Source organism: Crocodylus porosus, unplaced genomic scaffold (genome assembly GCF_001723895.1).
Source record: "Crocodylus porosus isolate Cpor-Errol unplaced genomic scaffold, CroPor_comp1, whole genome shotgun sequence".
Classification (NCBI taxonomy): Eukaryota; Metazoa; Chordata; order Crocodylia; family Crocodylidae; genus Crocodylus; species Crocodylus porosus.
Window position 1 is genome coordinate 35,901,402 of NW_017728886.1, and position 26,960 is coordinate 35,928,361.

The following is a 26,960-nucleotide window of genomic DNA, read 5'->3' on the forward strand; positions in this document are numbered from 1 at the left end:
GTTGTGCCAGGGGACTTGCAATGACCTCGGCCAGTTCCTTTAGAACTCTAGGGTGGAGATCATCCGGGCCGGCTGACTTGAATACATCCAACCCCTCCAGAAGTTCCCTAACTAAATCCTCACTAACCTGTGGCCCAGGTGTGCCTCCCCCAAGGCCCATGGGGGGCCCAGCAGGGAGGTGGCTGTTGTGATGCTGGAGCACATGAAGTATCCCACAGAAGCATGGGGGTCTCCCCAGTGTGCTCAGCAGAAGACTTGGAAGTAGACCAGAAGCACTTCCAGTGCACTTCTGCATCTGTTTTGGAGCGTGCAGGGCCGCCCCCCCCACCCCTCCCCGGTTCAGTGATTGGTGCCTCCTAGGTTGAGCTGTGGCTGATCACTAAGCCGGTACTTCCAGTCCACTTCCTGGTTTGCCGCCAAGCACATGGAGGGCCCCCTGCACTCCTGTGGGAAGTTCCATATGCCCCAGCATCGCAGTGTTCACAAGCCATGCATGCTACCTCAAGGTATGTAGAAAAAACTTTTAAAGCTGTCTATTTCCAAATTGCTGATTCTCTGAATCAGCATCGAATCTTCAGATTCAGATTTGGCCAAATCGAATTGGGGACAGTGATCTGAATCAACAAATCAAATCACTGTTCCTGATTCAAGCCAAATCGAATAGGGCCCGCTTCACACACCCCTAATAACCATATATGAAAGCAGTCACTGCTCCAAAATCTAATTTTACTTCCATCTTCAGTAATAGTTCTCTGAAGAAAAAAAGCAGCAAAAAACATACTGCAGAAAAAGTTATGTCCTCTGCAAAAGTATTAGTGATAAACAAATTACTCACCTAAGTTTTTATATATAACTACGCAGTTTTCATCATTGTTTGCAAAGTTGGGCTCGTGTGGTGCCCAAGCTAAAAAATTCACTGGGGTTCCATCCATCCAGCTTAACACAATCAAAAGAGAAAAATTATTATGCACAAATTCAATTATTTTCATATTACAACATTTATTTTAAAAACTTTTTAAGCTGTGTTGTCACAGCCTGATCTATACTACTTACTTTGCATAAAATTCCAAGAAAATTGAAGTGTTACCTAGCTAAAGCCTTAAATGAGTAAATATCTTGTAGTTATATCTTGTTTTCCCTTGATTACCCCTTTTCATTCTGAATACAAGTTCAGAAAAACATTTAAAAAGGAATGTGTCAATTTACATACACCAATAGTTTAACAACTTAAGGCAAGATTTATCAAACTATTCCAAAAGTTTTGCCCGAATTTAGTGAGAAAAAGCAGCCATAATTATGGTTTGACTGACTAATCCTGAAAAACACAAAGCAGACAGTATACAGTTGAAGGTGCCTCACTCACTTCTATATTGTTTTCTATTTTCTTTCTCCGTTTTTTAAAAAAATTATTTAAAATTAGAAAATGAAAAATATGGACAACAAGAATACATGAATATATACACTAATATTAAGTTAAAAAAAGTAATCAACAACAATTACACTACCACAGAATCCAAGCCGTGAACTATTTTCTAACTTAAATATGCAAAAAAAAAAAGTAAGCATTATTTAAATTACAGGGTGGTTACAGCTTGTAAGACAAGTATTTTCCATGGTGGCCCCTGCAAATATGAAAGTTACTTCTCATTATCATGCCTATGATTTCAAACTTCGTTGAAGAGTCACATGGCCTTACCTGACAAGGACTACAACTATCATCTTCACAGAGGTACAGATCCTAGGTTATAGCAAAGTTTTCCCCTAATTTGCAAAACACTGGGGAATTTTCGCATGTTCCAATTCTGGAGCCGCTATGGCCCAAGACATGAGGAAAGAGAATAAAAAAGCCGATGTGGAAACCAGGGGTCAGAATGGCACATGAGAACCCAGGCACATCTTATTTTCCTAAGTCCATATAAGTTTAGTCCAGGTGCAGAAAGAAGTCCATCCCCATTCAAGGGAAAGAATTGTGCAGGGCCTGGTAAACAACCAAAAGGTAATTTCCATACCAGTTAAAGTGGCATTAATTTGCTTGGCAACAGGGCAAAGACCGAACCATAAAGAGGTTACAATTGTGGATATAGCATCTGAATTCAAAGAATCAAATGCTAAAACTAAGTTAACAAAATACTAATTAGAACAGATAGTCTCATACTGAGCCACTGTGGTCAGTAAGTGAAGCCCAAGTCATTTGGGCTAGGGACAGACATTACACATAAACTGGTTTAAGTGATCAGAAACTGGTTTAAACCTGTAACAGAACATAAATTCAGTGCATATAAACCAGTTTCAAAATGGCCAAAACCAGTCTGAGATAAACCCGGTTGAATGTAGTCAGCTCAAACCAGCTTATGTAAAATGTTTCCCTGACCCCTTTCCGGTTTAAGTTAAACCAGAGTCCCCCAGCATCCTGGCATGCTCTCTGGGCTGGGCTCTCTGCTCCAGCAGAGCAGGGCTGGCCCACCTCTGCTTCCCAGCCAGAGGAGGGACAGGCAGCAGCAGGCAGGGGTGGAGGTCTGGCCAGACACTGGCCCTGGAAGGGAGCAGGGAATAAATTTATTCCGCCCTCCTCTCTCCTGTCCCACCAGCACCAACCTGCATTTCTCTGTTGGCTGCTCCAGCAGCAGGGGACATGGCCAGCCCCGGTAGTAGTTTGGGTTGAACTGGTCAGGGCAGGGGTTACCTCCACCCTCCCTGTCCCACTGCCAGAGACCTAAGCCAGGGTCCACCAGGTGCTCCCCCCTCACTGCTGCAGCTGGGGCCCAGGTGCAGCTAGAAGCCAGATGGCATGGCTCTCTGAGGCAGAGGGGGCAGGCCCCCTCCTGCCCCCCTCCCTCCAGCATTCCCTCCTTCTGGCAGCTGGCAGAGGGGGGGTTTTCTGCCACTTGCCCTAAGCACAGAGCAAGCAGTGGTTGCAGTTGGGATGGGAGGGGGAATAACCTCCCTCCCTGCCTGCTGTGCCTCAGGGGCCATGCCAGCCGGCATCTGGCTGCTCCTGGCCCCACCACTGCGGCAGCAGGGAGGCAGTGCCCAGTGAACCCCAGCTTAGGTCCATTCTGGTGGAACGGGGAAGGAGGAATTAAACCCCTCCCTGGCCAGGTCAGTCCAGGCTACTGCCTGGCTGGCCACACCCCACCATCACAGCTTCCCTGCAGCCGAGGGCATGCTCTCACACCCCCCAGCGCCTGGCCTGAGCAACTGCAGGCAGGTGCCTGGCATCTCCTCAGGCCAGAGGGAATGACTGCGTACTTGCAAATCAGTTCAACCTAGGCAGGTTAGACTAACTTGCAAAGACTGAATCAGTTCAGGCACTGGCTTCTTGAATGTCTGTCCCTAGCTTTAAAGATTGCTATATATTGACATCCTACATGCTAGAACAGTCTCTCTCTGCTGTGGAGAAAAATAAAAATTGAGGTTGCTGCTGGTTTGCAACTGTTCTGTTTTTTTGTTTTGTTTTAGTTATTTGAAAGAGTATTTAAAATGAAGGAAAGGAGAAAGAAGTGATGTTTACCCCTGAAGAGCTTTAAAAATACTAAGACGAATGTTTGAGTTGAGGTATTTGAAGCAATCATTAAAAATGATTTTACATGTGAATGAAGAAATGAGAGAAAGTGACATTAAATAATTTTGTGAAAATCCAATCTGGATTTTATCTTCTCCATTTCTTTTTATTACTTCTTGGTAAAAGTTATTTAGAAAAAAATTAAACTTCTTCTGAGTTAATGAGATAAAGTTCTAAAATGAAAGTGGACCAGACCAGTTCAAATGTAGCCAAATTAAACTGTGATTCATACCGATGTGTAGTATTTATAAAGGAGGAATCTCAAATCCACATGTTCTTTGCAGTGCATGACAACACCTCAAATCTAATGCTGAAGAACAGCTTTTCTGGCGGATAAAAGCAGATGGATTTCAAAAATATATATTTTAAAAACAAGATGAAAGTTTTGACACTGCTAAAGAATAAATGGATTTACAGGGTTTTAAGTGTCTAATTCAGTTCCCAATAGAAAAAAAATATAAAACACCATCATTTCTTTCAATGGGAGTTTTTCCTCTATCAACATGGAATTTGTCCCATTGCCAGTAGATACATTGTTTTAAGATCAATTCCTTAATTTGTTTTACTTTGTAAAATTGAGGCAGTCACTGGTTTTCAGTATAAAACTCAGGGTACTCAACTGAGTACAATACTCTGCTGCAAGAATAAACCACTGTAAGTAATCAGTGGCCTACCAATGCCAAAAAACAAATGCTGGGATTTTTCCTAAAAATATGTTTAAAAATACCCTCTGCCAACATCCAGTACCAAACACATTTCTACCACCTCCAAAAACATAAATGCTAGGAATGATATCTTTATCCACCTCATGCCAGAAGTAAAACACACATATTGACTGTGGTGAGACCAACATTTCACCCAAAATTGTTCTTGCTTTGCTTAATACAAGTCTTGTTCATTGCTGCACATATTACTAGCTTTTGGGGGTGTGCGAAACAGGCCGTATTCAATTCAGATTCAGATTTGGCCCAAATCAGGGACAGAGATTCAACTTGTTTGATTTCCATCCGCCCCAGCATTGCAGCATTCATGAGCTGCCTGCTGCCAGGAGGTATGTAGAAAAAAACATTTAAAGCTGTGTCTATGTCCGAATCACTGAATCTTTCCAAATGTCTCTGAATCAATTTGGAGGGTTCCAATTTGATTTGGAGAGATTAAAAGGTCTCCTGATTCGATTCAGGTTTGGAGATTCAGCCACCAAGTCGGGCCGAATCTCCACCAAATTGAATCAGGGACCGAAGCTTTGCACAGCCCTACTAGCTTTGATATAGCTAGTTTACTTACCTAGCTCGTTGATCAACACTCAGTTGTAATCCAATGAAATATGCATCCTCTTTGCCATTTTTCAAGATCTAAAACACAGATTAAAATTAGCACTCACTCTCTTTAAAATATGAATGTTCTTGATAAGTGTAACACACTGGTGAATACATTATACATTTCCCCTCTACAGCAACCTGCAGAGTACATGAATTGTTACAGGCCACAACATGTAGCCTTAACTCAAGGTACAGAAACCCAAACTTTTAAATTAATTCAATGCTGCATAGATTTGCCAGGAAGTTGCCACAACATAAGCACTTAATGAAGTTTCCTTTCCAAGTGGTTACAGCAACATAAGCATTTAGGCTAAAGATAGAAATTATACAGACTGGCATAAGCAATAGGAAACTGGTTCAAATCTGTAACACAATAGAAACTAATGAACATAAACCACTTTCAAAATGGCCAAAACCAGTTTAAGACAAACCTGGATGGACATAGTATCAGACTTATCTGCTTTAGGTTAAATCAGTTTATTGAACCTTTGTGTCAGATCCCTTCCAGATTCAAGTTAACTCTTAGTCCCTCAGGATCCCAAGATGTTATGCCCCTCCTTCACAACCTCCCCCTTCACAAGGCCAGGCTGTCTGATCCATCAGAGAAGGAAGGTATGCTCTAGTGCTCCTCAGCTTCTGACCTGGGCCACTGCAGGCATGTGGCTGTATTTCTGAAAACAAAAGTGAATGTCTGTTCACTTGCTTATCAGTTCAAGCTATACAGTTTAAACTAACCTGCAGACTAAGTACAGCCAGTCAAAAAGCCTAAGGCTGAATCAGTTCAGTCTTTGCAGGTTAGTCTAAACTGCACAGATTAAATTGAAATAGAAATGAACAGACATTAACCTTTGATTCAGGAAATGCAGCCATATGCCTGCAGTGGCTCAGGCCAGAAACTGGGGGGCACTAGAGCACAACTCTCTGACTGTGTTCACTTCCTCTTCCTGCTGCACCCAAGGTCTCTGGGATTTGCAGTCCAGAATTACAGCAGCAGGACTCCGCAGCATTGCTCATCACTTCCTCTTCCTGCTTCCAGGTGCCTCTGGGTTTTATACTCCATGGTTGCAGCTGGGCTTATTTTCCCCACCCGTCTCCCCAGTCAGCCAGCCCACACTGCTCCAGCTAAGGAGCACACAAGTAGGGTCACCTCTGCTTTCTGGAGCAGACAGCACAGCCTAGCCCAGGGTAGAATGCCTGCTGAGAGACTGTCATTTAACTTGAACCATGAAGTGGTCTGGGACAGAAATTGCATAAACTGATATGACCCAAAACTGATATGACCCAAATCAGATAAGTCTGATACTACATTTAATCAGGGTTATCTTAAACCAGTTTCAGCCATTTTGAAACTGGTTTATGTGCACTGAAATTCTATTCTGCTTCAGGTTTAAACTAGTTTCTGATTACTTAAATTGGTTTATGTGTAACTTCTGTCCCTACCTGCAAAGATTGAATAAATTCAGCCTCAGGCTTTGTGACTGTCTGTGCTTAGTCTTAATGGAGTTTTCTTTCCAAATGGTTAGAATCAAAACCTCTTTTACAATCTACAGCAGGTATCACTTGAACTTCCTAGTGATGGGCATACTCAGCTTTCTTAGAATGTTAGGGCTACCAGGCTCTGGAATGGGCTCCCAAGAAAGGTGGTGCTCTCCCCTACGTTGGGGGTCTTCAAGACGAGGTTAGATAGATATCTGGCTGGGGTATTATGTTCCCAGCTCTCATTCCTGCCCAGGTCAGGGGGTTAGACTTGATGATCTGTTCAGGTCCCTTCTGACCCTAGAAACTATGAAATGTAAACCCTTCATCAATCTTCACTACCAAATTTCATCCAATTCAATAAAGCTTAAGCACTTTTTTTTTTTGGACTAACTCATAGGCTTCAAGACAGTTTAGATATGCAACTCCCTGCAGCACCACCTTCCCACTAACCCCAGCACTAAGCACAAAATAAGCATACAAGTTTGCTCCTGTAATTTAATCCATACCCCACATTCTCTCCTCTTTCTCAGGATTGTGCTAGGTTTGTGATATAAGAAAGTGCAATGTGAGACAGCATAAAGTAACTGGGTGGAACAAAGGAAGGCACAATTTAGCTTTCCCTTGGTGCCAACTTAGTGAGAATGCCAACTTAGCAGGGGTGCCAGTATGGCTTCCTTCCCTACAGGAGTCTTTTCCAAGGCAGAAGTAGCACTGCACAGTCCATCAAGGAGTTGGGTAGGAGCAGTCCCATGACCTGTAGTGTATCTGTGAGGGTAGGGTGAGCAAGGTGAGTGGAATGTCCTCCAGTTCTCTCCAACACAACCCCCACCCTGAAAGGCTTGCCATGAGAAAGACATAGGCCTGCACCCAAATGGGTATCTTCAGACCATGTTATATATTAATTTTAGGTGGCTCCTGGAGCTCTTAGCTCCTAGACTGTCCACACATTAACGCCTGGAAACTACTTTTAAGCACTCTTTAGGCAGCTTCAAGTTACACCACACCAGCCTAGGTTTATCCATGTTACCCAGATCACATTACACTAACATGTAGCCGCACTAGGCAATGCATTAGTGTAAACATTGCACTCACGCCTCCTCCCCTGCTGGCCTGGATCAGGCCTACTGCCCCATCCATCATCCTCAGCACCACAGATCCCTGCTTATTGTTCCCACCCTGCCCCCTATTTACTTGAGGCTGGCCTGCACTCTGTCCCAGGGGAACAGGCAGGGAAGGGTTAACCTGCCTGCCCAGCCCCCACCACTGCTGCCCTCTGGGTTTGGCTCTGCCCAGAGAAGAGAAGCAGCCCAGCAGCAGCGGGGGTTGGGAGGCAGAGGACTGGGGGAGCCCTATAGGCATGGCAGAACCAAGGGAGCCCCAGGAGCCTGGGGAGAAGCCCAGAATGGGATGGGGTGGGATTCTTAGCTTTAAGTCCCTCTAGGCCCCTGTTGGCCTAAACTTATGACTGCTCCAAACTCAGGCTAGCACTAACACTGATCAACACTTGAGCAGCTCACAATGTAATGTGTGACAAGGCCCTTACTTATAGTCTTACATACAGTCTGATATTATTTTCTTTCTTGGATAAGACAATATTCTAAGTATTGCAGTTCCTGTTAGAAGTCTGCTATAGGTCAATTAAATTTAAATACATTGGCAAGTAGGGCTGTGTGAAGCTTCAGTCCCTGATATGATTCAGTGGAGATTCGACTTCATTTGGTGGCCGAATCTCCAAATCTGAATAGAATCAGAGGACCCTTTAATTTCTCCGAATTGAATTGGAACCCTTTGAATTGATTCGGAGAGATTTGGAAAGATTCGGACATAGACACAGCTTTAACTGTTTTTTCTACATACCTCTAGGTAGCAGGCAGCTCATGAATGCTGTGATGCTGGGGCGCATACTTCTAGTCCACTTCCAGGTTCACTGCTGAGCACATGGAGGGCCACTCCCCACCCCACCCCACTCCTGTGGGATGATCTATGCACCCCAGCATCACAGTGATCACAATCCGTACTGGTCCCTCGAGGTATGTAGAAAAAATTTCTAAAGCTGTGACTGCCTGAATCGCTGATTCTCTGAATCAGCATCAACTCTTCAGATTCAGCTGAATCGAATCAGGAACAGAGATCCAAATCAGCTAATTGAATCATTGTCCCTGATTCAGCCCGGAACCAAATCGAATAGGGCCCACTTTGCACACCCCTAGTGGCAACTGCTGATAAAGGGTAACATGACTGATGTGGAATAACTCTCCTTTTGAAGCTTTGGAAGCAGACTATTAGTTAATGCTTACAATCCTTGTACAACACACAGAAAAGCAAAAAACTATCCTGCTCAGTTAAAACATAAGGGACAAATTTATCCACTGCTTATTTCCAGTTCAATACTTTTTTAACTTCCCTAATTTCACTGGTGCAAAACTAACGGTAAATTAGCTCATCAGACAAGTGTTTCTATGTTCATGTTCTCTGGCCTGGTTGATTAAGTATTGAAACAAGAAATAGTTTTCTTACATATCGCCACAGAAACTTCCTTTCAGTTTCATCATCAATGACAGCAAGATCACCAAAATTCTTCGTGCAGAATTCCCGACCTTTTTCCATAGGAACACTGTCCGTGCTGAAATAATACTGCTTGTCTTTATTTATAATCCATCCATCACTAGTAATCTTATATTCTGCAAAATAAATAATAAGGTTATATGTATTGTACCTTCAGTACAAGCTTCTCTCAGTAAAATACATTAAAAAAAACTTACTGGGAGCAGGAGATTCCGTTGGTTCAGGTTTTACTGTTGCTCCTGTAAAATAAAAATACATAATATATTTTATAGGAAAGTTCTGTGTCTGATGTTTAATTTATAGTCAGTGATGGATTAAATGCAATAGAGTAGAATTTGTTAACTGGGATGTTCTAATTTCTGAAATAATCTGCAGGAAATTAAGTAAAATAAAATAAAGTAAATATTACTAGAAGCTTAACTACTGCTTAAGAAAACTTTTTTTGGCCCTGTTAAAAATTGGTCCATAATTAATTAATAAAAACCCTTTTATTCCTTAAATGCAATATATTTATGGTAAGTTCCCTTTAAATGTGTTGGAACTGAATTCTTACTGTTTCAATATGCACAGGGAACAACATCTGTATGCCCCACACCGCTAAATTTACTAGGCCATTTAACCTTGATTTTGTTAATGCAAAAAGACCGTACAATCTGAAAAGTCATAAATTAGTAAAATAAGGTCACCCACATAAACCTATTTTCTCCTCACCATGTTGCCTGAATTGTAAGACAGTCTTTAATTACATAAGCACATGCAGTTGCAGCAATGATCAGAATTATGTATTGAATAGGCTGTTGTCTGCAAGGCATCTTGTCATTTACTGCAGAAGCTGGGAGTGTGGCATGGGACTGCAGGGAGAGGATGGTCTTATAGCTAAGTCAGCTGAATGCTTTTTTAAATAGCATCTTCTTTCACAAAGCATGTATGTAATGCTGGGCAAGTCACTTTAACCAAACTTTTCACAAGTAATCACTAGCTGTGTGATTCTTGTTTTTTGGGTACTTCACTTGAGATGCCAGAGTTTCATCTGAGGAAGTGCTGAGTACATACTGCATCAACTGACATCAATAGGAAATGTGCTTGTAGCACATCCAGGGTTAAATAGCTCACTCATGGTCCTTCAGTGTCCTTTTTCCTGGCTCACAGACCCTGTTTATTGTCAATACTCCCCTGGGGAAAGCTGTCTCCAGGCAGAAGTCAATCCACATAAGCATGTGTCACTGTACAAGCACACAATACAGTTTTCCCAGACCAAAGGGAATGCCTGGGTTAGAGTCTCCTGCTACCAGCCCACACTTCTCTCACTTCTCTCAAGGCATGCACATAGTCTCTGATGCACACTCAGTCTCTGGCCGCCTCCCAGGAGAAGGCAGTCCAAGCAGGGTCCTCCAGCTCTACTTTACTGACCCACCAGCTCTCACCTTCCTGGTCATCTGCCTGTCTCAGCTCTCAGCCTTCCACTCCCTGCTGTCTGCCTGCCTTGGCCATCAGCCATCAACTGTCTGCCTGCCTCAGGCTCCTCTCCCTAAGAGCCTAACACACGGCCTCTGGCAGTCTCTCTCTCCCTGGCAACTTTCCTCAGGATCCCTCTTAACTTTCTGTGGGCTAGCTCATTATCTGGATCAGCTGTCCCAGTCCTCCTAGGAGTTGGCCAATGCAATCTGTAACCAGGTTTCACTGCATACACCTGGGTTGTTGCCCTTGCAAGCCTGAAGACTGCCTCCAGGCTCCTTGAGCTGGCAGACTGCTACACAGCTACAGCACTTTATACACATAAAGGCCTAAGGTAAGTGGAGAACTGGGTGCCCTGAAAGAAGCACAAGCAAGTGAGGGCAACAGGGAAAGTCTTCTCATTCTTCCTGAGAAAGTCACGCAATTGGCTTGTTATCTCAAGTGTCTGTACATGAATGTACAGTGCCTAGGAAACAAGTAGGAAGAACTGGAAATCCTTACAGAATTATAGAACTGTGATTTGATTGGAATAACAGAGACTTGGTAGGATAGCTTTCAGGACTAGAGCACTGTCGTGGATGGGTATAAACTGTTCAGGAAGGACAAGCAGGAGGGAGGAGGAGGAAGAGGAGAAGGAGGAGGAAAAAGAGTTGCACTTTATGGAAAAGAGCTGTATGATTGGCTTAGAGATCCAGCATGAAACTGAAGACAGGCTTGTTGAAAGTCTCTGAGTTAGGGCCAGAGGAGAGGGCAACAAGAGTGATGTTGTGGTAGGCTCTGCTATAGACCACCAGACCAGGAGGATAAGGTGGATGAGGCTTTCTTCAAATGGATAGAGGCACTTTCCAGATTACCGTTCTCATGGGGGACTTCAATCACCCTGACATCTGCTGGGAGGACAATACAGCTGTGCACAGGCAATGCAGGAAGCTTTTGGAGAGTGGCGGGGATAACTTCCTGGTGCAAGTGCTAGAGCAGGCAACTAGGGGCCATGCTCTTTTTGAGCTGCTTCTCAGAAACAGGGAAGGATTGATGGGGAATGTAGTAGTGGGTGGCAACTTGGGCACCAGTGACCATAAAATGATTGAATTTAGGATCCTGAGGAAAAGAAGGAACGAGAGCAGCAAGGTATGGACCCTGGACTTCAGAAAAGCAGGCTTTGACTCACTCAGGGAACTGATGAGCAGAATCCCCTGGCAGGCCAGTGTGAGGGGGAAATGAGTTCAGGACAGCTGGTCATATTTTAAAGAAACCTTACAGAGGGCACAGGAATGAACCATCCCAATGTACAGGAAGACTAGTGAATATGGTAGAAGACCAGCTTGGATTAGCAGAGAGCTCTTCACTGAGATAAAACACAAAGGAAGAAGCTTCATATAGGGAGGAGTGTAAGAGTATTCAGGCATGCAGGAATGAAATCAGGAAGGCCAAAGCACAATTGGAGTTTCAGCCAGCAAGGAATACAAAGGGTAACAAGAAACATTTCTATGTCACCAACAAGAGGAAGATCACAGAAAAAGTGGGCCCTTTACTGAATGGAGGAGGCATCCCAGTGACCAATTATGCAGAAAAGGCTGAAGTAGTCAATGCCTTTTTCACTTCAGTCTTCACAGGCAAGGTCAGCTCCTAGATTACTGCATCTGGCAGCATAGCGTGGGGAGAAGGTGAGCAGTCAAGAAAAGGTTAGGGACTATTTAGAAAAGCTGTACATATACAAGTCCATGGGGCCAGATGTAATGAACCCAAGGATGCCAAGGGAGTTGGCCAATGCGATTGCAGAGCCACTGGCCATTGTCTTTGAAAATTCATGGCAACAGGGAGAGGTCCCAGATGATTGGAAAAGAGCAAATATAATGTTCATCTTTAAGAAAGGAAAGGAGGAGGATACAGGGAACTACAGACCAGTCAGCCTCAACTCAGTCCCTGGAAAAAATCATGAAGCAGATCTTCAAGGAATCCATTTCTAAGCACTTGGAGGAGAAGGTGATTTGGAACAGTCAGCATGGATTGACCAATGGCAAGTCATGCCTGAACGACTTGATTGCCTTTTATGATGAAATGACTGGTTCTGTGGATGCCAAGCAAAGTGGACATGATATATCATGACTTTAGCAAGGTTGCTGGTCTAAGGAGGCAAGATTCTTTAGGTAGATGTGACATTTTTATTAGACCAACTAAATATTTGGACAAAAATTATTTGCAAGCTATTCAGCACAAACAGCCTTCATCAGGCATAGGGAGACTTTGTAGGTGTTATGTGTTCACCAAGGTAGAAAAGAAGTTAATTTACAAGTTTACAAGTTAATTTGCAAATTTTCATTTCCCATTTGCAGGAAGAGAAGGAAGCTAATGCCTCATTACACAATTGTGCTTCAAAGCATTCTGGTACAACAGCAATGGACATAACAGAAAATCCAATGAGGAAATTAAACAGTTTGGTCATCAGAACAGGGTTTGAACAGTGCACAGTAAACAAGTCATGAGGCCAGAGTGGCACCAACAAACAATGAATGAGGCAATAAACCTTTGAAACGAAACCATTATGGGTTATAATGTAATATGGTATCACAACACATATGCATAGGGATGCCCAAAATTAAGGCTGAAGAGATAACTTTAACAGACTTTCTCAATTTTGAGTGTCTGACTTTGCAACTTAATTTAAGTTTTAAAATATCATTTTACATGTAATTTCTTAGATATCTTCTATTTTTAACATACAAACTGAAAAAAATCAAAACATTATCATATAGCAACATACCAACCCTTCCACAACACAGACCTGTAAAATTAAAAGAGTAGTTGATAGCAATAGTAGGTTGGGATTCCCTACTTGGACCATCACAAGAAGGAATGGGGCATTTTGCCAGTGGATTTCATGAATTCAGGCTGGGAGCAGAAGAATGGCAAGGCTCAGCAACCAGGCTTAGATCATTTGTTTATAATGATTTATCTTCCAGAAAAAACAACATCTCAAAGGTAGTAATTTCTTAGAGGAATTTCTCACTGCATTTTCTATAAATCTTTTTATCAGCATGAAGTTGATTTTTTGGGTCTAACTAGCAGTTTACTTTCATTAATAACATCTCAATTTCCATCTAAACTCTTCCAAAATAGGTTTCTGTGATGAAATAATTGTCAGAGCTTTGTTAACTATATATTGTTTGCATGTAGAACTGTTCAGCTTGATGCCATCATAAAATAAATGTTTTCCAAAGACCTGAACCTGGACTCAAGCAATTAAACTCTAAATATAATTTGTTTGGAAAAGTTTGAACCAATGCAAATGAAAAATCAGAAGTGAATTTGAAATTCACTCTACTTGGGCTTGTGATAAGGAAAGAAACGTCATTGTTTGGTTTAAGTCATGGAAAAAGAGCAAGACAAAGTCTCAAAGAAAACAGCAGGGACCCAGTTAAATATTCTGTATCTCTGAACTTACTGGAATGAAGCAAACTAATGCAATTTTTACATTTCATTTTTGTACACGATATTCCAGAGATAATTTTACAAAGCTTTAGGCTTTTTAAAGAAATATCTGCTTCTTGAGGTGTGTGGTGAAGGGTGGTTTTTGTCCCAATTTAAAGAGGAAAGTAGTCGTACCTTTTTTTATTTGACAAATCCAGGCATGTAAATAATCGCAGTGCCTGTCATTCCATAGCATGCTAGAATCTCCGGTAAGCTCCACACAAAGTTCAACTCCTTGATAATTATTTGGCTCTCCAAAGGCCCAGTTTTCATACCTTACCTGTCATGAAAACACAGTTTGGTTACAATTTTATTCGTATAAAAAGGACATAATTGGGTTTCATAGTATTAAAACAGCAAACCAAGATGGCTTTCCAGTGTTAATGTAACAGATCAGAAGTTGGAATTTCCAAACAAGATGTATAAATGTTGATTTTTTAATTCTAAATAGTTAAATACAATAACAATGATTTATTGTACAACAGAAGTTTTGCAATATTTCAGTTAGGAACCACTGGAATGTTTTGTTTTGATAACATTAAAATATTTGATATATATATTATTAAGATTACAATTGTTACATTTAAACTTGCAATATAGCTAAAAAAAGTGCAATGAATCAATGAACACATTTAATTGTAGCAAAATATTTCAACTTTATTGAAGGAAAAACAAAAAGTTGAAACTTTTTCAGGAGAAAATATTGTTAAATTATGATGTTCCTGTGATACATGCCAGCATTTTCTGATAGAAAACTGCCCCATCAAAATATTTTGACCACCTTTATTTGAAATTGAACACATCCATAAAATGCACTATTGTGTTAACTCTAGTTTTACATCATTGCTTAGTAGAGTTACTCTGACGTACAGCTAGTAAAGCAGTGACCAACCTTTTTGGCAAACATGCTATAAGTCCACGTGTGCCACAAATTAAACCCCACCCTTTTGAGGGCGCATCCACATGCGTGCCTCTTGCGCCACATCAAACCCCTTTGAGGTGGGGCAACAGGCATGCACAGGAACAAAAAAAAGTTCCCCACACTGTAAGTTTGCAGCACGGAGAGAAAATTAGACCCCTAGATATCCAGGGCTCTAAAACTATCAATATTTTAAAAAGCGGAGCAGGACATGGTCAGGACCATGTCCTGAGGCAACTGGAGGTTGGATCCTCCATGGAAATGTTCTGGCAGCCATTGAGGTGTCTGAGGGATTGGGGGTAGGGCAGGGTGGGGCAGCCATTGGGGGGCTGCAGCAACTGGTGGGGAAGGGGACAGATGGGGCAGCAATTGGCGGGCTGGGGTGGGGCATGTAGGCCTTGCAATGAGGTTGGTAGCCCCTGTGGGGGGCCATCTGGCCCCCTGTTGGGGGCCCATACCCCTTGTTTAGGGGTTGAACCCCCTGTTGGGGGGCCGTACCCCTTGTGAGAGGTCCAGACCCCCTGTTGGCAGAGCCAAACCCCTTGTGTGGGGGTCATCGCCATGTCAGAGTGCAGCAAAACATGTATTCATGAATTCATGAAACATGTATTTAGAGTTCACTTTATTATTATGATAAGAGACTTGCTTTAACGCTGTAAGATATATCAATAAAACACTGTCAAACAGATCGCTGTCTCTGTCTTGCTCTCTTTATAGTGGTCTTTTGTTTTACTTGTGGAGAAACATGGATTTGGGGGTATTTTACAGAGTGACTTTGGGATTTTTTTTATTGGGGATTTTTTAGTTTTCCAATAGGAAACACCAGAATTCCTACTAGGGAGGCCATTGGCAGGACCCTGACTTGATCAGAGCAGGCACCTTGGACCCAGCTGGCTGTGGCTGACCTCCTGGACAAATGGGGCCAGGAGGACATGCTTTGACAGTTCAAAGCAGGCCACCACACCTGGAACATCTTCCGGATGATAGCTGCCCAGATGGCTGGGCAGGGGGCACAAATGGCAGTAGTGCCACACAAAGGCCGACCCTGCAACTGCAGACCACTGGCAGCTGGCCCAGAGGGGCAGATGCCTCTGCTGGCTCTGAAGTCCCCATCCAGGTCTGGCAGGTGTTCAGGTCACAGCCAGGCAGCAGCCCCCACTGCCAGACCCCTGCAGTGGGTAGAGGGTGCAGGGAACTCTCAGAGCTGCTTCAGCAGTCCAGCTAGCACAAAAGGTAGTGTCCCCAGGTACCAACTGGCTGGGCCCCAGAAGCTCCTGAGAGCTAGTAGCCCTGAGCTACTTGCCTGGGCAGTTTTTATACTGCTGGGGACAGCACAGGTGCTGGCCCTGGGCTCTAGCTCCCCCTGGCCGAAGATCTGGGAGGAGCCAGGCAGGGTTATTTTGCCCCAAGTGGCACAATTTGCTCCACCACAAAGTGCATGTCCGAGCATGTGTGCTGAAGCAAAAAGCCCCAGTTCAAATTTGCACTGCCTCTATTTGAGCTGCTGAAAGCACAAGTGTTTGCATGTGTGTATATGTCCTGAATGTCGCACTGACTCCTGCCCCCTCCATTATCTGCCCCTCTGTTCCCTGCCCCCTCTGTGATCAGCTGCTCTGCTCCTTACCCCTTCCCTTATCAGCCATACAAAACAAAGGAGAAAGGAGAAACTATACATGGTTCCAAGTACAACAGGAAATATTTAGAAATATTTCTCATTATACTTTGCATCTACATTAATTTTGTCAGCCCTGTATAATGAGAGATGGCCAAGAAAAAAAATGAACGTTGAAAAACCCTTCTTCCTTAGAACAGTCAAAGGAACTTTAATATTGTAAATGTAATCCATGTATAGAAACTATATTGTCTTATTCATTATTTTTATCCCCTTCATTTTAATTCCATTTTATAAATAAAAAAAAATAGTGTATTGCATGCCCAATCTAGTTTTGAGCTTACTATTCAGCTATACCAAATCTAGTCAGTGCATATGATTGGGAATAGAAAGATAATGGACAGATCATGACATCATGAAAAAAATATTCTTGTGAAAAACAATTACTCACTGGAAAACCATCACTCCAGGAAAATCCATCATCAGGATTCAAGTAAAATAAACCAATCCAGAAATTTTGATGATAGAATCCACTGTTTCTAAAACATTCAATATGGAAAGAGGATAAGCAAAACGCACACATACAAAGTAAACAAAATTATCACCTCAAACAGTTTGATAAACTCTTTGTAAAACATTTTCTTAAATTTGTTAGACTCGTATGCAAACACTAAGCATCTGTCTCCAGATAATTAAGAAAAATAATTATTCACAACTGCTAATAGCTTTGATAAATTGGCTGATAGCACTGAAATTTTAACTGGAACAATAAATATTACACTAGATTATAAATTTTCAACTTAAAACAACTATTTCAGAAAGGATCAAAAGGTAAATTTCTCCTTATTAAGGTGAACTCACAGTGCAGATACTCACGCTATAGAGCGCCATATTGCATACTGTTCTTCTTTACCATTAACCGTGGCCAGATCTCCTCCTATAGCTCTACAAAAATCTCGAGATTCAAACCAAGTTTTCTTTTGTTCTCTTGAATAAGGCTAGAGAAAGTATATTTTATAATCAGATACAGTACATTGTGTGCATCATAAAAATTAAGAAACCTTTGCCATTTTTCCTGTGGTAGGATGTCATAACAAGTCAAAAAGCAAATCATGCAAAATTAAAAATAGGTTATAAGTATAACTGAATACATTGAGACTATCTCACTTGGAAATGTTTGCTTCATAGTTAACAGGAGAACACTTGGGAGAGCAATATTTGCTATATTACAACACATGAGGAAAGGCCCATTTAAAACTTGAAGGAGCTACTAATTCGCATTTAAAAATTTAGAGAACTTGTTGGCATTTCAGTGATGGATTAGGTACCTCTTCTATATGTGCTTTGTAAATAAGTCTGCAAACACACATTCAAATGTCCTAAGAGAATTCTCCCAGGTTTGTTTTTCTGGTGAGAAACTTACTTGCAGATGCCAGAAGAGCAGGGATTTGGGTTTTCTGTTTGCTGTGAGAAAAGGTGGATTTTCTCCTTGAATGGAAAAAAACACAGGTTTTCCACTTTAAAGGAGAAATCACAGATTTTTTCCTTTAAAGAAGAAAATTGCAAATTTCTCCTCATTAAAGTGAACTCACAGTGCAGATACTCACACAGATCACAGATTTTCCCTTTTAAGGGGGGAAAACCATGGATTTTTCTCCTTTAAAGGACAAAAATGCAGGAAATTATAGGTTTTCCTTTGCAGACTGGGAGACTTCTAGCCTAGGGCTCAAGGAGCAAGATGCAGAGGGTGCCACATGCATACATGCACATGGCAGCCAGGTAGTGTGCTGGAGAGCAGCTCCTGAAGCACCCACAGCTCCCTCCAAGTAAGTCTATGAGTTGTGGGGGGCACAGTCAATGTGTGGGTGGGTGGGAAAATACAGGCAATGCAGCGAGGGGGGGGCAAGGCAACATGGCAAAGGGGGCAAGGCATGTGCCCCCTGAGATTCCTGTGCTGCAGTGGGGTGCAGAGCTGCAACAAGGCTGGACCATCTCTCAAGAAGCCACCTCCACCACCCAGCAGGCAGAACCTGGTGCAGGAGGGAGCATTGTGCTGCCATGGACCCCAAGGTGATGCACCCCAGCCCACCCAGCAGCAGCAGGGGGCACAACTCTGAAGTACCACAGTAGCCACTGCTGTGCCTCACCTTAGTAAGTGGCACTCCCTTGCACCCCAGATCCCACCCATTGGGCCACAGAGGCAGCTGGTCCCACCTGGGTGCAGCTCCATATCCAGTTTTACAATATAAAATTGTAAACATATCAATAAAACATCGTTTTCAACTGGTACCTACATACATAGTGGAGTTTCATTTTAACTGAGGAAAAACACAAATTTTGGGTTTTTTTAACAGCGAAAACCACAAACCCCACTGAACAGACATTTGAATGCTTGAACCCCTGTAAAGCAGGGAGCTTGCAGTGCTGAAGCTACAAAGCCAGGTGGCCTCTGCGCATACATGTCAGCATACTCTGGCTTCTTCAAGCTGGTAGACAGATGACAGCAATGCACAAACCACCATGGCTGATCCACCGTTCAGGGTTACCTATGTCTCCTTGCAGGACAATGTTGGGATTGTGAATACTAGGCTGAAATAGCAGAGTCAAATGAATAACATTGTCTCCCAGAGGAAGGAGCAGGGACAAAGCACACTGGGAAGCTGAAGGACTCTGCTGTGCCTTCTATCAGAAGAAAATCTGTATAGAAGTTTGCTCTCTTCCAGAAAGGATTTAACCTTTGTCATTCCTGGGTCATTTTTCTCCCAGAGCAGCCAGTTTTTTTCTGGGAGAAAAATCCTGAACGTCTGTACAGATGTGGTTTCTCCTGAGAAAGCTGTGACATGCCCTCAGTTTACAGAATACTCAAGGATCATTTCAGTATTTATATGCTTTTATGCCAGTTATTATTGTTTACATTCCTTTTGCATTTATTAACTTCAAGTACAATATCTACCTAACTCAAAATTAAGTACACTTACTTTGAAACAGAAGCTGATGCGATTACTTGAATCCCAGCCACCAGGGCACGTGGGGACAGGAGTTGTTGTAGGTACAGGTGGAGGCGTCACTCCCTCAGCCCACTGTTTGCAAAGAAATTTTGCCTTTTCTTCACATTTTATAACATCCCATAATCCACCTGCAATTCCAGTTCTCATAGCAACACAACCAGGCTTTCTTCCTTTTTGTAAGTAAAAATATAGAAATATCAAAATTGCATATGATTTGAATTCTGTTCTGATATTACAAAAATATATATTTCTGCACAAATTCAAACTCATATTCAAACAAAAAAATCATTAAGATCATTCCCTGAATTTGTGATTTAACCATATATTGGCAAACTGAATAAATGCATATCATCCTGTCACCCTTTAACGGCCAACCCAGTAGTGGTTGGGAGCATTCAGTGCCACCCTCCACCACCGCACCCCTCCCTTCCCTGGGTGCTCAATGAGCTTACTGTGCCTCTAAGCCAGCAGTGAAACACCACAATCTGCAATTCTCTCAACTCAGGTGATAGAGGCTTATTTTTTTGATGCTCTGATCTCAATTACGATTCTCTCTGATGAGCATTTTGTCTGTATATATGTTACACTGTAGGAAACATACAAACTATCAAAGCCAGTAGGCATTTCTGAATGCCTAAAATATTTGAACCTAAATCTTAAACCTAGTAACTTAATAAAAACAATATAGAAATTGGTCACAATGAATATAGCCCATCCATTGCCAAAGGCCAGCTCCAGAGTTGCCAAGCCCCACATTTTTTTTACTGAAAGATTTTTACTGACAACCATACATTTTTACTGATGCATATTTTACATAATATAAACATGTAAATATTTTACATAACATAAATATGTAAATAATATAAATATTCTGCCAGGTCCTAAACTTCAGTAAGAGCCAGGCTCAAATTTAGGGTTTTAACACAGACCACAGTCTTATGTGACTGCAACAACAGTTTTACACTGTGCTGCCTTTATCCCAGAGGTCCCAACTGACCCTACACCCTGACACTTGCAACAGAACCCTGTCTCAACCTCAGCCTGATGCCTGCCATCCCTGGTCCCCCCAAACTAAGACAAATTTCTACCTATAACTTCTTGCTCCTCCTGCCCCATATCTCTGTCCCAGCTACACTGCACCTTTCCTTGTCCTGCCCAGTCCTCAGAATGCCTGGGGAAGCATGGCTCTGACTACCATCCAAGCAAGCAGCCAATGGGACAAAGTGGCAGCATGTGGCTGGGGTGGGGGAAGGGCACTGTGGAAGTTCCCATAGGCCACAGACCTGATGGGGAGCTCCCTGCAGGGCATATTGCTGTACTCCTGCTCAGACACATGGTGGCTTTACTCCGTCCATGCATCAGTATTTGCATCCAGCTTAATTTAGATAATGGATCTTCCATCAAGCTCACAGCTGCTTAGTTTTTTTCTGGATGGCTCAGATTTTTAATTGATATTATGGAGAAATGTTATAGCTTTTTTGTTTGTTTGTTTTGGGGGTTTTTTGGGGGTCGAGAGAGTTGTTAAGGACTGGTTGGTAAACCTGCCAGCACAATGCCCAATAGTACTTAATTGTTGAGAATAATGTTTAGGAGTTAAGAGCTGCAAAAACTCTTGTTCTGATCTTCTGCTACAGGGTGACTTATACTTGAGTAGTTCACTTCGAGTATACTGAAAAATCCTCAGATATAAAAACAATTTAAGTAATCTAATGTTTACAGGAAAACCTGTTTGTAAGAAATTATATTTTCATCCTGTACATGCCTATATTTTTAGGATGAATACTTCAAATGCCACAGATCACATATAAGATTTTTTTTCTTCATTCTCTTTTGCCCCTAAACATACAGCACTAAGTTACCCTGCATTAAATTGACCAGCCCATAAATCTTGATTTCAGTTTAAACCTTTACCAAAAAGAATGAACCAGCAGGCTAACATAATGCAGGCATCATTCCACCATTTATGCCAAAGTAACAAACTTTCTAATGACAAAACCCTACCACCAAAGAGCCAGTGCAGTCTTCTGATGCCGAACAACATGACTAGATGCTATTTTCAATGTAGTCTCATACATACCAGGCATTTCTGAATTCCAGTGGGTGAATAAGACAGATTCACCACTTGTCCACTTGAAAGTCCCTTTTTCTTGTATATCTGAAAGGCCAATCCAAAAATATTTTTCAGGCCTCAACCCAATCAGACTAGTCAGATAGGCTTGTTCATATCTGTAATAAAATAAAATAAAATATTGAATTGATATTACATCTAGATTTAATCAAAATGTGTCATTTTCATTAAATGATTTATGTAAGAGTTTATAAATGAGTGGTTTATTCAGACAAAGCAAAGGAACATAATATTTATGAATAAATATTGTCAGGCAGGAGGCAGGGCAGAGTAGCAACTTAAAGACTAACTCATTCAGAAATAAGTCTCTAATTATGAATGTAGATTAATACAGCTAACTACCACTCAATAAGTATTGCATGAACTTTGAAATCAAATCACTTCTTCCTTCTTTCTGTAAACAAGATTACATGGTGGAGGACTAAAGTGGAGGTGAACGAAGGAAGGATAAAGAAGAAACCCTCTTTAATCTTAGTTCTTAGACTCAGGGTAACTGAAGGATGGAAGAGGGGCATCGGCCCCAGGTGCCAACTTGGAGGGGGCACCAAAAAGGCCCCCGCCTCCCCTTCAATCTTTGCCATGGGTGAAGCAGCTATGCACTGCCCAGCCAGAGGCCACAGATATGGGGACACTTGAGGAAGGTAAGATAACCCTCTTTCCCCCATCTTGCTCTCCTGCTCTCCAGCAGTTCCCCCCCCACACACACACACAAAGGATGGGAGTTTTGCTCAGGGTGCAAAGGTCATTACCTATACCACTGCTTACAATAGCTACATTTTTAATTACTTGTTGCTATATACAAGTCAGTTTAATGTTAAATGAGGAAAAAGTATCTATTTCTGAGCTTTTTAAGGGTTTGAAGGCTAGAAAGGAAATAAACCAAAGTGTGATGTCTAGAATAGAATTATAAAAAATGAAATTACCTACTTAAATTAACAACCATGTAAGCTGAGAACTGAGAATCAAAAAGACAAAGTGCCAAGGACTGGAGAGATGTAGAAGGAAAGTCAATTATAATAAGTTCAAGAAATACCTATAAGAGTCATCAAAACAGGTACAATCTTGAAATGTCAAACTAATTAAACATATGTATTTGTATAATTTGAAGGCCAGGTGAAACTGGCTGTTGATCATTTGCATTAAATTAGAATGCACAGTACAGGCAGTCCTCGCACTTATGGCGGGTTACATTCCTGGAAGAGATGCTGTAAGTCAAAATGATGCGAGTCGAATCTGATTTTCCCATAGAAACAATGTTATAATAGGGGGTTATGTTCCTGACCAAGGGCTGATGCCCAACTTTTTATAGAAATGACCATAAACACCATATCGATTAAACAGGGCAATACAGCAACTAATCACATAAAATTTTATTTAATCAGAAGGTGAAGGCACACCTTCATCAGGGTCATGGAATTCAGAAGAGCTTCTTTGGGGGGATTTTTGTGGAGACTTAGGGCCACTTGATGTTTCATACTTTCATACTGCTTAGGGTCAGAAGGGACCTAAACAGATCATCAGGTCCAACCTCCTACCCCATGCAGGAATGGGTGCCGCAGTCATATCACCCCAGCCAAATATCTGTCCAGCCTCCTCTTGAAGACCCTGAAGGTAGGAGAGAGTACTACCTCCCTTGGGAGTCCATTCCAGAGCCTGGCAGCCCTAACTGTAAAGTAATGTCTCCTGATGTCCAGCCTGAACCTTCTCTCTAACAATTTGTGGCCATTATTCCTAGTAACCCCAGGTGGTGACTGGGGGAACAGAGCCTCCCCCAGTTCTCGCTGGCCCGCCCGGTGAGTTTGTAAACAGCCATCAGATCCCCTCTTAGCCTTCTCTTGTGGAGGCTGAACAGGTTCAGGCTCTTTACCGTCTCCTTGTAGGGCCTGCCCCACTGCCCCTTGACCATGCAAGTGGCCCTCCTCTGGACCTTCTCAATGCTAGCCACATTCCTCTTGAAGTGCGGCAGCCAGAGAAGCTGATCCAGGGATGTTTGTTTTGCTGCCTTCTTTTTCTCATTGTAAATTTCCCTGTAGTGCTGTGTGAGAATCCAGCACCATAAGTAATAACATGGGTGTAAATGGCAGAGCACCGCAAATGTGAAACACCGTAAGTTGAGGACTGCCTGTATACATACATATGCCCACATACAGGACAATTCAGTAAAATGTGGTTAAATCATCACTCCAAGGGGATAAGTACTAATACATAATTAGCCACAGGTGAGTAATTATCCACTTTTGACTTTTCATGAGATGCATTTTGACATTTAAAATAAAGACAAAAATATTACAAAAATTACGGGTACAAAAAGGATTCTGTTTAGCTTGCTATGTAAGAACTGTTTGATTATGTAGATAAAAGCTTAATGTAAATCTTTCTACCAAGAATTAGGGTGCTTGCAACATAGGATTTACATGATTATGAGGAAGTAAAATAGGCAGAGTTTTGCTTTTCACTTTTACATTCACTTAGCACCAAAACAGAAGGTACATCTGCAAAAATGTAATGATTGTTTGTGCATGTCTCAGTGAGCCAAGAAAAGCTGACGTTTTCAATGCTTTGTAAGATGAGCTGACTTGAGAGGTCCTACAGAAGGCATAAGTTAGTAGTTTTCAATTATCAGAAGCAATTCCATTGTGATTTTAGTCTGTGTACATATAGAAATGACGTGCTTGAACAGCTGATGAATGTGCCAGTGTTCTGTGTATTAATCAGTAGGACTCTGGCAGAGGTTTAGTTCACTAAGACCACAGTAACAAGTTATCTCATAAAAAGTTAACCACATTTCACTGTACAGCCCATGCAATGTAGAGCATATACTGTACAGACCATGCTATGAAGAGATCTGTCTAGACACTAGAAAACACTAGAAAACAAATATAAAAAAGAGCCATATTGACACAGTGGGCTTTGCTTAGGAGCTAGGAGCTCTCAGTCATCCAACATGTAACATTCAAAACTGTGCATCACCAGCACCTATGACATTTTACTCAGTTGCGTGGTGATGGATTCTCAGATACAAAACCATTTACCCTTTGCTTAGTTTGTTTGTATGTATACTTCTAAGATAAATACAGACATTCGGGGGGAGGGGAGATTGGGGGGAGGGGAATCAGATTAAATATGGCTACCTAATCTAACTTAGTTTGCCCAGGTGCAGATCCTGCACTTAAACCCAGTCTCAGTGGTCAGAAATCAATCCGAGCCCATAACAGAACAGAAGTTCTGTGCCCACAGACCAGTCTAAAAATGGCAGAACCCAGTCTAAGATAGATCTGGATTGATATACACTCATACTTAATTTATCTAGGTTAGACCAATACCTGGAATGTTTATATGTGCAGCCCCAGGGCTGGTAAAGCCCAACTGCTGACCCCAGCCCTGAGGCTGTGCTTTTCCTACCCACCCCCTTGCTTCAGGCTATTGTTAGCCCCACCTCCCCAGCCCCTTGCCCCTCGTTCCCTCCATGGAACATCCCCTTCCCCTCAAACCTCCCATCCCACAAGCCCCCTGAGTGCCAGATTTATCAGGGACATGCTTTATGCTGGGAGCTGTGAAAGAAAATATCAGTGGGGTAAGAGGCAGGAGGGATAGGGTGTAGATTCACCAGGGGGCTGAGGGGAGAACCAGGGGCCTAAAAATACCCCCCACCCTGATTCCATGAACTCCCCTGTTCCTGCCAAGACTTCCCAGATACCACCAACCTCAGGTGGACCATGCCTCTCCTGCTGATCATTCCTGCAGAGCCCACCTACCCCCTGACCCCTCCCATGGATCCCATATGCCCCCCCCAATTCCTCCTATGGACACTGCCAGCCCCCTGATTGCTCCTATGGATGCTGCCTGTATCCCCAACCTCCCTGATCGCTCCTGCAGTTCCCACCTGCCCCCCAATCCCTTCTGTGGAAGCTGCTTGCCCCCTAATTCCTCCAAAGATGCCACCTGCCCCTCCAAGCCCCCTAATCACTCCCATAGATTCCATCTGCCCCCCATTCCTCCCATGGATCTCCAATCCCTCCCCACCCCCTGAACCTGTTTGCCCTGCTATCCCTCCAACTCTTTCCTCCTGGCTAGCCCCTCCTCCCCCCCATCCTGACTTCCCTTAGATTGGGTGGCCATTTTTAACTCAATCTAACCTCTCCATAACCTCTCCAAATGTCTGTACTTAGCCTGTATGCATACTTTAAAATGTGACTAGGTAAAATAGCACATGATCCTCTGATCAAAATCCTCTTGATCAGAGGATATGCTTCCCCTATCACATTCACATCAAATCCTCTATGGGGCACATGATTTATGAGGAGAATCTAAGGAAACTGGGCTTAGTTAGTCTAGACAAGAGAAGATCAAGAGGGGATTTAATACCAGCCTTCTGGTACCTGAAGGGTGGTTCCAAAGAGGATGGAGCTAAACTGTTCTCAGTGGCAGCAGATGATAGAACAAGAAGCAATTGTCTCAAGTTGCAGCAAGAAAAGTTTAAGTTAGATATTAGGAAAAACTTGCTCATTAGAAGAACAGTAAAGCACTGGAACAGGTTATCCAGAGAGGTTATAGAATCTTAGTCTTTGGACGTTTTTAAGATCCAGCTAGACAAAGCCTTGCTGTGATTATAAAGTTGGGAATGGTCCTGCTTTGAGCAGGGGGATGAACTAGATGACCTCCTGAGGTCCCTTCCAACCCAATTTTCTATGATTCTATGATTCAGAGCCATAGCTGCTCATTTGGCAACAAAAAATAGCTTTAGCAGACATACAATTTACTAAACTTGGCTAAACCACCACAGCTAAGAAAGATCAAACATAATTCTCTTCAATTATCATTGACTGAAATCTTTATGAAATTGAAGTTACACACCATTGTTGGCCCTATTTGTAATAATGGGGCTGCTCCAGTACAGAAGAGGGACTAATTTGGTCTGTAGACTCTTTAATAGTGATTATTCAGACCAGTCCCTTTTGACTATGAACTGAACTCAACCCCTTGTATTTAACCTCAAGCACAATAATTTTGAGAAGGTTAATATGCAGACTTAATTTCATTTCTCATGCTTATCTCTAATTTTTATCAACGTCAAAAATTTTATTTCAGTGACCTAGATTATTTTAAAGCATTACTGATAAGATCCTATCAGCTCTCAGATTACAAGCCCTTTTATATACCTGTCTTCAACACTAGCTAGATTAGCCTGGTTTCTTCCACAGGTCTGATTAGCTTCAGGAAACGATGCAAATGTACTTCCAATCAGGTAACAATAAAAACCATGTCTTTTCCAGCCCTGTCAAAATAAATATTAGGCAATCACACAAAGATTGGAATGCATTATAATCTGCTGTACTTTATTTTAAAAATTATTACAAACAATACTACAGCTAAACCCTGAAACAACTAAGAAACAATAAGAACGAGTCAGACAAATAAGCAGACAGAAAAGCATTTAGCAAAGCA

At 42.2% G+C, this 26,960-nt stretch overlaps 1 protein-coding gene across 2 annotated transcripts in view; it reads right to left on the bottom strand.

Annotated features, from left to right (window-relative positions):
- Positions 1 to 26,960, bottom strand: part of LOC109308148 (macrophage mannose receptor 1-like) — a 105,222-nt gene that overhangs the window by 32,026 nt on the left and 46,236 nt on the right. For both annotated transcript variants that reach the window (XM_019532449.1, XM_019532439.1), the window contains exons 10-19: positions 26,675 to 26,790; positions 21,465 to 21,613; positions 19,358 to 19,557; positions 17,256 to 17,377; positions 16,831 to 16,918; positions 13,984 to 14,128; positions 9,123 to 9,164; positions 8,878 to 9,041; positions 4,847 to 4,914; positions 836 to 936 (exon numbers count right to left, since the gene is read on the bottom strand). In XM_019532449.1, the coding sequence (XP_019387994.1) occupies positions 836 to 936; positions 4,847 to 4,914; positions 8,878 to 9,041; positions 9,123 to 9,164; positions 13,984 to 14,128; positions 16,831 to 16,918; positions 17,256 to 17,377; positions 19,358 to 19,557; positions 21,465 to 21,613; positions 26,675 to 26,790 (1,195 nt within the window). The remainder of the gene's footprint in view (positions 1 to 835; positions 937 to 4,846; positions 4,915 to 8,877; positions 9,042 to 9,122; positions 9,165 to 13,983; positions 14,129 to 16,830; positions 16,919 to 17,255; positions 17,378 to 19,357; positions 19,558 to 21,464; positions 21,614 to 26,674; positions 26,791 to 26,960) is intronic.